Below are 12,601 nucleotides of genomic sequence, written 5' to 3' on the forward strand. Positions count from 1 at the left end.
AACATCGCGATGTTTTCCAAGGCGGAAGTAAAGCATCCAATTGAATTTCCCGAGTCATTGTTGCACTTATGAGTCTGGAGCAAATATGTTTATGAAACCGGCATAACTATTAGGACAAACATCTACAATGGACGGTTCTGTTTCAAATGTGGAGATCTGCGACTTTGCTTACAAGGGAGAATTTGATAAAGTAAAGGAATGCATTTTAAAAGACAAAACACTTGCCTTCAAAACAGACCAGGTACGCGTTGTAATGCAAGAACCACACATGATATATTTGTTTTCCAGCTAAAGGCTTGCATGAGTCAAGCTCTACATATCCGTAGTTAATAAATAATAATGTCATGCAGCATGCCAGCATGACATTATTAACTATATTTTTTGGTTCAATGTGAAATTTGTGGACAATGTAGATCTGCAACTGCAAGCTAGCCTATACAATGGTTTGTATAAATTAGTCTTTATTGTGTTTCTTGTTAAGGACCACAGAACTGCTCTCCACTGGGCCTGCTCGGCTGGTCACGCCGACATAGTGCACTTCCTCCTGGATCTAGGAGTTGAAGTGAACCTGCAAGACGATGTATGTTGATGATGATAGTTCTCCATTCTATTTGCATATTGCACTCTCACTGTGTGTGTGTGTGTGTGTGTGTGTGTGTGTGTGTGTGTGTGTGTGTGCGCGCGCCCGCGCGCGCGTGTGTGAATTAATTAAAGGTCTTTATAATGTGTGGCCCTCAAATTATATAAAAATACTCACATAAGCCAAATTAGAGTTTATGAAATACATTAAGTACTTGAATGTGAAATATTATGGTTCTGCATAATATATCAAACCTTACCAGTGAATTGACTAGTAGAACTATACTCTGAGAGTGTACAAAATATGGGGCCGTAGCCTAATTCAAGTCAAACTGGGGGCCATTGAAATGAGAACCATGAAAATCTTCTCTTATGGAGGTCCTTGGCATATATTTTCAAATGGGGGTCCGCAGGCTCATTTTGGAGGTCCTTGACATGAAAAAGTTTGGGAACCACTGCACTACACAGTAGTTTGTGCATTGAATTGTGTTCCTTCTCAGGCCAACTGGACTCCTCTCCACATCGCAGCATCTGCAGGCAGAGAGGACATAGTGCGATCTCTGATATCCAAAGGAGCTCAGTTGAACTCTGTCAATCAGAATGGCTGCACTGCTCTGCATTATGCAGCTTCTAAAGACAGATATGAGGTATGGGTCTTTTATAGAACACTGGTCATATTGTTATTCTGTACCGTACGTAGCGGTGCAATATACAGGCCTATTTGTGTTGTTGGCTACTTGGCTTAGATAGTAGACCAAGGTTTAATCATGTATCACAAAAGAACTGGATGGGAATTTGCCACATCTTGAACCTGGTTTGTGATGTGTTGTTAACTTGTAGATTGGCTATATTTAGTGAGCAACACTGTCGTGTGGATTATAAATGAACCATTTCACTGATCGCTAGCACACATTGTCCTCACCGACCGTTCTTCTTTGTAGATAGCTCTGATGTTGTTGGAGAATGGAGCAGACCCCAATGTCATGGACAAGCTGCAGGCTACTCCATTACACAGAGCCTCAACCAAGGGCAACTGCCGGCTCATCCAGCTGCTTCTCAAACAAAGCGCTTCCACCAACATCCAGGACTCAGAAGGCAATACACCACTGTAAGTGGGGGTGTGTGGTAGCTCAAATCACTTTCTTGTGACCACCGCACTCTGCATTACCAACTTAGATCAACATCATAAAAAGTAGCGAGGTTGCACACACCAATAAATACATTTAAGCAGGTTTATTTACTTCATCCGGACAAACGTTTCGGCTACAAGCCTTCTTCAGTGTGATTTGAGCTCACATTGTGAGCTCAGATCACACAACATCATGTATTGATATCTGTGGTATAATAATTCTGTATTGCTATACAATGTACGAAAATACCAAAATGTACTCGCACACTATGGTAAAAGATGTTGCTGAACTATGGCCCTTTTTTGTAAAAACAAAATTAATAAAGGGGGCGAAAAAAATAAAAAATGTAATGTTACTATAAACTGTTTTAACTGGGACGTTTATGAATTTTATTTTGACATATTTTATGAAAACAATAACTCACTTGATATTTTGTCATTTTGGTCAGTTTGGTATCTGGCTGAACACCCCCTGTAAAATAATCTCATTAGCACCGCATGTTATTGCTGAGGTATTGCTTAAGTATACACTGAAGTGGAATAGATTCTATCAACTTATAATGTGTATAAGAGCACTGTAGAAATACATTTGCAAACAAACTGTTATATCCGTTGACGTCAAAAAGTCTAGTCTGTTTTTCTTGCTGTATGAGGAATTAAGAATGGAATATTAAAATGGGAAACATTTTCATATTTACAACTCAGCATGTATTATTATCCCCAGGCACCTCGCATGCGATGAGGAACGTGTGGAGGCAGCCAAGTTGCTGGTTGAACATGGAGCCAGTATCTACATTGAAAACAAAGAGGAGAAGACTCCTCTCCAGATATCCAGGGGCTCCTTGGGTACCATCCTCCGTAGGATTGTAGAGGGGTAGCCTCGGAAACCCAGACGTTTTATTTCCAGGAAGAAAGGTAGAGGGGTGACACCGGTCCTACTCCATCCAAGATCAACCGCAAGTGTTGTCATTTCCATCGTCCTTCCTCTATCAAGCTGATCTGAGACATTCAGATTAGTACAGCTAGAGAAAAGGAGTTGGTTAGAAAAACCTTTGACGGTCGAACCCATAACAGCTTCTTGCCTGGGGAGTAAAGACTATTCTGTTGATGCCTGTGGACCAGCTCATATTCTAACAACATCTCTCTCATGTGCCAGTGCAACATATTTTATATGAAGTTTGAACAGAACTGTTTGAAAAATAAAACATTGTTCAACCTGTTCTTAAGGTATATTGACTGGGATATGTTTAACTAATTGATTAAAAATGTTGTCTGAAGGGATGCTGTAGCCTACATTTGTTTTGTTAATGTTTGTGGGTTTAAAGTTCATTCCATGCTGTTTACTTTGGCTTGTCCCAATAATTTGCATCCTTCTTACTTTTACTCAATTTACATTAAAGTAATGAATCCTGGTAGATATACTCGTCTCTTTTTCTCGTTTACTATATTCTACAATCGCTATGCCAGGCAAGCTCTATATTGCTCCCTTTGGTTTGTAAGTGAAGCACTGATGAACATTTGTTCAGTTTGATGGATATTAGTAAAATGTATGTGTATGATATGACTTCTGGCCCTGATAACAGCCATAGTAGTTTAACCTAAAGAAAGAGCCTAGAAACTTTCATTGATTGAAAATTTAATGAACAGTTTGCAGAACGGGTACAGTTCAACAAAAGTACTGGTGTGGCAATACAAAATCTGCTAAGAGGATAAAAACAAAAGGCAGCACTAAGACATGTTTACATCAGGGTCCTCCATTTTCAATTCATCAGAACATTTAGAGACATACACTTCTATGCAAAAAAGGAAAACAAAAATAAAAGGGGGGTATTGGGCTCGGGCTTTAGATGGAAAGCAATGAATGCCCGTGGATGGAGAGATGTTTGCTGCCGTCCACTGTCTTTCCACAAGATGGCGAACAAACATTACGATCTCGTTCTGTGCAGGTGGCGCTCAGAACCAGTTTCAGTTTCAAAACAGTCCCGGGAAAAATACTATTACGCGCCACGAGAGAGAAATGAAATGAAATGAAATGAAATGATTACTATATTTACCCAGGGTATCTGGGCTAAGCTCAAGAACTTGTTTCCAGCCAGGCCCTGCTCATAGAACACATTTCATCGTAGTGGTTCAATGCCTTGTTCAAGGGTAATTTTAACGTGCCGGACAGCTGATTCGAACTGGCGACCTTCCGGTGTCAGTATTATTAGCAGCTAGCAGGCTAGCTGAACGAACGTTGCCTTTTGTTTTTCTGACTTCTATCTGGTAAAAATGGTTCAGGAATTCCATGTATTAAAGTGCTACTCGTGTCAAACCTTTCAAGTGCATCAGGTAACTTTTTTAGCTTAGTTTGTGCCCGACTGTTAGACTACCAACCAGTAGTCGTATGATATTAGCCCCGTTTGGAATAGCCTAAGATTTGTATTTGATAGATTCTGACATTTCGATAAAGTACATCTACGAGAGTCTAAATCTTAGGCTATAGTTTGGAACTTTGTTGAGTTTGGAATACTATTTAGGCCTACTGTAGTTTTACACGTAGTGTTACCATGCATGCAGTTAATGGAAGTGCACATTATTATCAAGAGATGACACTTTGACACCGAACATTGAAAATGTATTTTCTGTATTTTAGGTTAAAAAGAGCAAGAAATGGATCTGTAAGATGTGTGGTGAGAAACAGTCTCTTATCAAGGTAAATTATTAAAATTATGATGGAGAAAAAGAGAATTTAAGTTCTGAAGGGAAATAATCTGAAAGCTGTCAGAAGATTATAAATGCTATGTATAGCAGTGGTTCTCAAACTCGAACGTTTCCCCCAAAATGTATTTGGCCACGGACCCCCTAGCAAATATTTTGTACCATAGGCAATGGCCCCCGTCCAAGATTTGTTATGTTGTTCAAATGCTTTGAATATATTCCAAATTATTTAATACAAAAAATAAATCTGATCTGATCTACAAGCTCATAATATATGTTGTGAGCTTGTAGACCAGCTATTTTCAAATAAACAATGTATATCTAGTTAAAAGTGGTTTTACTGATTAAAAAACAAAGTATGCAATATTAGCACATTTTGCTGGGGACCACGGAGCCCCTTTCCAAGAACCACAGAGTTTTAATAGGACTTTCCTTGTTTAAACAGGAGTTTGGACGTGGCTCCGGTGCGGACTGCCGACATCACGTTCAGAAGCTGAATGGCATGCAGGGAGAGAGGATGATGGAGGCGGAGCAGACGGCTTCGTTACTATGGTAACCAGCCTACAGTATCGGCAATAAGCACCCCTGCTCAATACTCCATATTGTTGCTGTCAGACAGAAACCTTGTATCTCCATCACTATGTTTCACATTTTTATGTCCCCTCCTAAGTGAATGCTGAATTCATCACACAAGAGTATCACACACAAGTAGTGATAATGGCAGATCTTGTGAGTTTGTGGATCGGCTACTTTCAGTTGTAATAAAAGGTTTTGGACATACACATACAAGGTTTCCACCCGACAGCAACCACATATTACTATTATTATTCTAAACACCAGCTCACACTAGAAAATATCGTTGGTGTTTACTTTCAATCATTCATGTTAAACAGGTCTAGGAGTGTTCTCTCACTGGAACCTGTTTGTCTGCAGTGCATACCGAGCAGCTCTAGTTAAACTTGACTACGTATGATATATACAACAACATACAACAACTCCATGATGAATGTCAGCCCTGGCAGCTCTCCCTCAGGGCTTTTACCTCTATGGCCAGCCCAAGCATAACTGAAGCATACAAGCCGGCACTCAACACTCCCAGCCTCCCTTGAGACCTGCCAACAATGATTAGTAATTAATTGGTATGAATTATCAAAAACAAGGCTAACCGTGGCCCATGGGTTATGGACACAATTACATGTTTCCCAAATTAATTTCAAAAGGCATTTCGAGGCGTCAATTAATTCACAATAAAATTATACAGTACAGATAACATACACTGGCTGCTAGACAGACGCCTCCAAGCCGGCTTGCAGTGTGTGCTTGCAATGTCCCCTTGCAGTGCCTATAGCACGTGTTGGCGTTGCCCGGGACAAGGACTAGCTATCTATACTTTGGGTTGAACACTTTGAAGAGAGACATCCTAATAGGTTTGAAGTTTATCTGATGTGTGTCTGGTCTACCAGGGAGGAGACGACTACAGAGCATGTGACACAGAAGGGAGGAGAAGGCGATGTGGTGACACCGCAGCAGATCGACACGCAGGTTGTGAATTATTAAGTATCTGGCAAAACTGTAGAGGCTTGGTTTATGTATTTGTAAACCACCTGGATTCCAGCCCAGCACGGTAAAATCCTGATCCTGTTCATTTAACTCAAAGCCTACAAATGCGACTAATTATTATCCGTGGTGGAAAGTAACTAGTAGCCTACTTAAGTAACATTTTTAGATATTTGTACTTCCTTGAGTATTTCCAATACTTTAACTTCTACTCCACTACATCTCGGAGGCAAATATTTTACTTTTTCTCCACTACATTTATTTGAAAACTTTAGTTTGTAGCTTTTGATTATTATTACAAAACATACATTAACCACTTCAGCACTATATACTTTTCAGCCATTTGAAAATAGCCGATCTACAAGCTCACAATGCGTCGCGACTTTTACTCAAGTACATTTTTAATTCGGGAATTTTACTTGTGATGGAGTAGTTCTGCATTGCAGTATTGATACTTTTAGTAAAACATTTGAGTACTTTTTCCACCACTGCATACATTTTACAGTGTGCATATATTTTACAGTGGTTTCTGGACATCACTGCGACATATGGAATGGAAATGATTCTATGATGATGATTCTAGTTTCTGTTTCTTCAGGGGGATCCTCAGGTGAGTCGATGGAGTAAATACCTACACCAACCAGAGGCAGGGCACAGTCTGGAAGCTGAGTCAGAGGAGGAGAATGATGTTTACCATGACAGAGACTGCTTCCACGTCAACAAGAAAGTCAGGTACATCACATGATCAATCAGTGGTTTTCAGGCCTCAACCCCCCCAAAATAATCACATTTGAACTTTTGGGGGACCCCTCAAAAACATGATGTGGGGTCCAGGCGTGCGGGTTGTGAGAACCACTGAGCTATGTCATGTAAATGTCTTGTTGATGTTTCTTGTCAGCCAATGAGCTTTCTTTGTATTAACAGCAACAGGAAGCGGAAGAGGCGAGGAGCATGTGGAGATGAAGGGAATTACTACAGTCGAGAGGAGCACAACAATCATCTAAGCCACGACGTGGGCCTCGACTCTAAACCGACCTGTCGCCCTGAGACTAATACTAACAGCTGGAGGAGGTTGGAGGTACAGTAGCCAGGGGTCACCAACATGTCCGTACACGGACAAATGTGTCTGTGGCAAAGACTTGGTCTTGTCTGTGGCAAGTTTTATAATGTTCTTATTTTGATCATAACACCCACTTACTGAGTGTCAAGTCTCCAGGTTTTCTCCAGAATTATTTATAATGACACTATGGAGTCATTAGGAGTCCACTAGTACTAGTGGTTCTCAAATGTTTTATTTTCAAGGACACTTGGGCCCTGTAACTCTGAGAGTGTTCCATTTGAACACTCAGAGTTACAGACCTGTTATTCAGGGCTATCTGTTTATGTGTTCCTGGTAATATTATTGTCCAGTCATTTTGTATGTCCGTGGCACAAAAATTAAGTTGACAAAAATATCCACCACAAGCCAACATGGTGATGACCCCTGACAGTAACACACACTACTTCTTGATCACCAGGGCCTCACAGGGGTGCATACGTTTGTTAGACACACTAAGGCCCAGGCCACACTACTCTGGATCTTTTGCAAAACGGATATTTTCGTCCTCCGTTTTAGAAAAAATCCTTGGCCATACGACAGAGATATCTATGTCCACACACAAACGCAGAAACGCATTGAACACAGGATAAAATCACTGCAGTAGCAGGTTTCAATTGTAGGCTATATTATATTTGATTTTATATTTACACTTATGAGGTGCCAATCATATTTTAATGAAGGAATAAGTACCGCATTTTAAAAGCCACCTAAATTGTGAGTGGAAGTATATGTTTCTTTCATTGTCTGTCAGCATGTCACACTATGTGCGTAAATCTCCAGATCCCGACTCTCGACTTTTCTCTCCATATAATTTAAAAATGATAGACACTTTACCATTGCTCTGGCGACCTGGCAAGTCCTGCACAGAAATGAATAGCAGAGTCAGACCTATAGAAGTGTCCACAACCAGTTGTGAGCTTGTAGAGTGGCTATATTTTCGAGCTGTATAATAAATGTCACGTTATAATGTAGGCTAATACAAGTTCACGCGCACATTGTCAGCATGTAGGCACAGTGACATGCAGTCAATGGTGCGCCCTAAACATGAGAGATGTGCCATAATGCGCACGCACGATGCGATTCCATTCACACCTCTCTCTCTCTCTCTCTGCACCCTCTCTCTCTCTCTCTCCTCGCATGACCATGACCATGATGCAAAATACAGCACGATATAGTTTCACATGCGGCTATGCACACACCACGCATAGACTTGTTGGTGTAGGCTACTGCGCAATGGCATTTGGCCTGGGTCCTTATTGGTAGGTTAATATCCACAGTTTATCTGTAGCGGTCCGCAATTAACCTATTGGCTTCGCACTCGGCACCAATACAAATTAAACTATTTGAATAAAGGTTGTACACATCAGTGAAATTAACCTCTGGGAAAATCCCTAATTGAGAGTGTAGGCCTAGCAAGTGCACCACAGATCATATAGGCTGCATGGCTATAAGGGCTTGGGCACTACCCTACCATCTCTCTATATCATTTGATGAAAGCATATTAAAAAAGACTTGTACACCCAATGAAAATATAAACTTCACGGAATATATACCACTTCGAATTATAACAATCGGTTGAAGATTATCTGAATATAGCACGAGTAAAATCTCAACCTCTTTGCGCGACGGCAGTGTTTTACCTATACTTGTGAGGACCTCTGCTTGACAAGCTGCATGTGGGCGGTGGCGGTGACATCGTTTCTCAAAAGCTCCGTTTGGCATGACTACACCACTCCACTGATCCGGATATTTTCGAAAATCTTCACTTATTTATCCGTTTCAAAAAACCTCCGTTTGAGTGGCCGAAAACACCGTTTGCGTGTGGCTGAAAGGCCCAAACGCACAGAGAAATGTGCGTTTTGCAAAAGATCTAGAGTGGTGTGGCCGAGGCCTAACAGTCCGACAGGCATTAGTCCAACTCCAATAACACCGTGGCTCCCGACATGAGCGGCCGGTTAAAACTCACCCGTGGCTCCCGACATGCGTGGCAGGTTAACAACTATTAAACCCGTGGCAGGTTAAAACGAACCCGTGGCTACCTGTGAGGTTAGGTTTAGGTTTTGGGTAGGGTGTCGACACTCATGACTGTAGGACATGGGACTGTTGGTCACATTATATCATACGAAAGGCACAGTCATCGCATTCCGTATAGCTTACGGAAATGATGTGCCTATTATATGTTGTACAATGTGGATCATGTAAGCCCAGCCTTCATATTTCTTCTCTCTTTTGATTGTGGTTAGGGTCTAGAGATTTTGGAGTGTTATGCCCCCCAAAATACAGTATAAACCTTATTTTCACTGGTTTTCCTGTACTAACTACACATTACACAAATTAACCATTATATTTTAATTTGACTAATTACTATTAGTTTAATAGAATAGAATTTGTGTTTTAGTTTTACTTAAAGGACCACTTCACCACTTTTCAACCTATCTTCATATACTAGGTCCTCACTAATAATCATGATAAAATGGCACCATTTATTTCTACTCTGTGTCTCATAGGAGGGCTGTGGGCAGTTCAGAAACCCGTCCACCAGTGACATCATCGATGGGGAATCCAAGCTCCAAGCTAATAGAAACCTGCAGGCTTTCTAGTCCTGAAAAGTTGCAATGCGAAACTGGAAGCCATCGTCCTCATGATAATAAAAATCTAAACATTTTTGTAAAAAAATATTGTTTTGAAAGAATCTGCCTAACGATGATATCACTAATGGACGGATTTCTGAACTGACCACAGCCTTCCTATGAGACACAGACTGAGTGGGAAAAAAATAATTAAAATGAGTATCAGTAAGGTTTACATTTTTTGTATGAGATTATAATAGTGTGCTTTATTTGTGTATCTGAGGCTCTGTTGTAAAGGCAGATTGAGCAGTCTATAAGTGCAGTGCACTCACTCACATTCACACATGTTTTAGAATTATTTCAGTCTCAGAGAGATATTAGAGAGATGACTTCCGCACACGCGGTTTAATTTTACAGCAGGTGCGTATAGGTCCTAGCAGAGCAGCAAACGTTTGGAGGAGGAGAGACCTGCACACCTTCAGGCATGCACACACGCACGTACGCAGCCCACCACTGCTTGTAAAATGGCCTGATTGGACTTTGGTGTTTATGCCACCTTTTTAAAAGCTTAATCTTATTTAATTTAGGCAACATAGGTTTGGTGAATAGAGTACCATTTCCATTTGCATGGCCCAATGTAGGACTATGGGTTGAACACCATTTGCTTGCAATTTGCATAATGCACAACCACATCACCCATTGAGTTCATTTTATTCTTTTGCCTGTTCTCCTCTCACTGCACAAGGTTGGTGAATGTCAATCATTTATGCCAGTGGTTCCCAAACCTTTTCATGTCAAGGACCCCCAAATTGGCACATTGACAGACCACAGACCCCATTTAAAAACATATGCCAGGGACCCCCATAAGACAACATTTGTACGGCTCTAGCAGTGATTCTCAACCCGTTTAATTTCAAGGACCCCCAGTATGACATGAATTAGTCTACGGACCCCCATTTAATGGCATTTCTATCTCTGGGACCCCCCGTTTATATTGTAAAATCAATGTTAATTTAAATCTTGAGTGTGTTCAAATGGAACCAAATGGACCCGGTCCATTTGGTTCCATTTGTACACTCAGAGTTACAGACCCATAACGGTCCATTTTGTTCCTAACTATCATTTAGCTGGGGTCTGGGGACCCCCTGAAACTCCCTCAAGGACCCCTTGGTTCCCTTTGGGAACCACTGATTACTCTTGCAGTGCAGTGAGTACCACTAGGTTACAGCAGGGGTTCTCAACGTTTTTGGCTGGGGACCCCCAGAAATGCTTTGGCCGTGTCTCGTGACCCCCGCCCCTCCCCACCCCCAATACAAATTGGCCGCTACAATAACCATAATAATAGTGAAAATACATCATAAATAAATACTGAAACCAGATATAATCATTAAGGAAAGTTTATACATATGTGTACTATGTAAACTCTTCACTTCTCTTTTCCAGCCATTCAGTTGCAAAAAAATATTGAAAATAATTTGGGGAGCCCCCAAAATTATTTGGTGACCCCCCCTGCAGCACTGATGAGCTCTTCTCTCCACAGCAGGCACAAGAGAGAGGCACCGTCTTCTTCTCCAGCTTAAAGAATTCATCTAAGAGACCGGCCTGTACCACACGCATCGGTACAGCGAACAGCGCGTCCCTCCCAAATCCAAGTAGGCTAAACACAGCCACTTCCTATCCAGACAGACACCACCCCACTACAGCAATCTCCTCTCCGCCTCCTAGTTCCAACACAGCCTCTAGGTGGAATCGGTACCTGTCTACCCCACACGTGCTGGAGGAGGAGGAGGAGGAGGAGGAGGAGGAAGATGATAAAGGCTTCTGGGTGCCGGAGGGTGCAGCCGAGCAGCAGTCTGTTGTTGGGACACATTCCGCTGGGGAGCCAGTCGGGAGAGGTGCGGCCTCAGTGGGAGGACTGCATGGGAGTGTCCGTTTCAATAACCCGAAGACAACAGCCAGTCCCTGTGGCATGGGAGAGGCCAGCAGTAAGCCCGCTCACATGACGACGAGACCTGCATGTTCTGTCAGTGTGCGTCAGCAGGCTGAGGCTCCAGCGATTAAAGGGCTACAGCAGCGGCTTTCCCTCCCTATTGACTCGTTGTTTAGCACTGGAGATGATTTTGATGAGTTTTAACCCATTAAAACCTGAGGTCGATTCTACAAATCCATTATAAATCGGTAGATGAAATGTTTTGTGTCGGGGGCACCCAGAAGAGAAGACTAGACCAAACATTTTCGATATTTTTCAGAAATGGCATATTTTCATGGTGGTATATAGAGCGTTGCAGTCCCGCCCCTGACGACAGGCCCGGAAAATAATTCCACATTCATTCATTCCCATACGTTTAAAAAAGTATTTAAAGACATTTAACCCTCAAAAGCCAACTCTTGTTGTGACAAATCATGACAATAAACGTTAAATAATTAGAAGAAAAAAAGGGCCCTTTTTTAGTTTTTCTTCAAATTATTTGATCAGCCCAAAACATTGTGTTTATTGTCATGATGTCACAAGAGTTGGCTTTGTCCGAGGGTTAAATGTCTTTAAATAAATATCTTTTAAACGTCTGATGGGAAAATTGAATGGGGAATTCTCTTCCAGGCCTGTCGTCGTCATGAAAGAGGGCGGGACTGCGACACTCTATAGTTGTACATCTGCTATTTTTGAGAACTGCTTTTCTAAAATTACAGATGCTTTCCTGGCTTTTAATGGGTTAATAGAATGATTTTCACTACAGATCCCCAGAATGTATTTAACTTGGAAGAATTAAATGAACAGAGGATTTTACAGTTTAGTAGATTCTTGCCTTGGATGCTGTTCAATTCCATATAAGGTCAAGTCATTGCATTAATGTGGTCATTTTAAACCTAGTTACTGTACGTTCATAGCCGTATGAGGCTTTACAGTGTTATTAATGCAGTGTACATTAAGTGTCCTGATATTACTAGGATGACATTTTCAATGACAAA

At 41.4% G+C, this 12,601-nt stretch overlaps 2 protein-coding genes across 5 annotated transcripts; both read left to right on the plus strand.

The window, feature by feature from the left end:
* Position 1: 1 nt before the first annotated feature.
* Positions 2-3,125, plus strand: LOC306930777 (uncharacterized protein). The gene is made up of 5 exons (XM_079511873.1): positions 2-241; positions 482-580; positions 1,080-1,226; positions 1,521-1,687; positions 2,433-3,125. Exons 1-5 carry the CDS (start codon positions 128-130, stop codon positions 2,584-2,586), a joined length of 681 nt encoding a protein of 226 aa, XP_079367999.1. The 5' UTR covers positions 2-127; the 3' UTR covers positions 2,587-3,125.
* A 594-nt stretch (positions 3,126-3,719) lies between these two features.
* On the plus strand, positions 3,720-12,596 carry mrnip (MRN complex interacting protein). 4 transcript variants are annotated; one of them, XM_079507290.1, is made up of 7 exons: positions 3,720-4,039; positions 4,344-4,403; positions 4,854-4,960; positions 5,872-5,953; positions 6,564-6,697; positions 6,890-7,043; positions 9,572-9,805. In XM_079507290.1, the coding sequence occupies exons 1-7, from the start codon at positions 3,980-3,982 to the stop codon at positions 9,662-9,664; spliced, it is 690 nt and encodes a 229-aa protein (XP_079363416.1). In that variant the 5' UTR covers positions 3,720-3,979; the 3' UTR covers positions 9,665-9,805. The 4 variants fall into 4 exon arrangements, with proteins under 4 accessions (XP_079363416.1, XP_079363415.1, XP_079363413.1 ...); XM_079507289.1 differs by lacking the exon at positions 9,572-9,805 and adding an exon at positions 11,178-12,596 and having other exon boundaries at positions 3,721-4,039; XM_079507287.1 differs by lacking the exon at positions 9,572-9,805 and adding an exon at positions 11,175-12,596 and having other exon boundaries at positions 3,722-4,039.
* Positions 12,597-12,601: the final 5 nt, after the last annotated feature.

Source organism: Electrona antarctica, assembly GCF_951216825.1.
Source record: "Electrona antarctica genome assembly, chromosome: 1".
NCBI classification, from domain to species: Eukaryota; Metazoa; Chordata; class Actinopteri; order Myctophiformes; family Myctophidae; genus Electrona; species Electrona antarctica.

What these genes read in the sequence shown, in the direction of transcription:
- mrnip (XM_079507287.1), top strand. Translation starts at nt 3,980, where the DNA reads ATGGTTCAGGAATTCCATGTATTAAAGTGCTACTCGTGTCAAACCTTT. An exon ending in AGAAACAGTCTCTTATCAAG is followed by an intron (nt 4,404 to 4,853) that starts GTAAATTATTAA and finishes TTGTTTAAACAG; the next exon opens with GAGTTTGGACGTGGCTCCGG. An exon ending in CACGTCAACAAGAAAGTCAG is followed by an intron (nt 6,698 to 6,889) that starts GTACATCACATG and finishes TTGTATTAACAG; the next exon opens with CAACAGGAAGCGGAAGAGGC.
- LOC306930777 (XM_079511873.1), top strand. Translation starts at nt 128, where the DNA reads ATGGACGGTTCTGTTTCAAATGTGGAGATCTGCGACTTTGCTTACAAG. An exon ending in TTGCCTTCAAAACAGACCAG is followed by an intron (nt 242 to 481) that starts GTACGCGTTGTA and finishes TTTCTTGTTAAG; the next exon opens with GACCACAGAACTGCTCTCCA. An exon ending in TCAGAAGGCAATACACCACT is followed by an intron (nt 1,688 to 2,432) that starts GTAAGTGGGGGT and finishes TATTATCCCCAG; the next exon opens with GCACCTCGCATGCGATGAGG.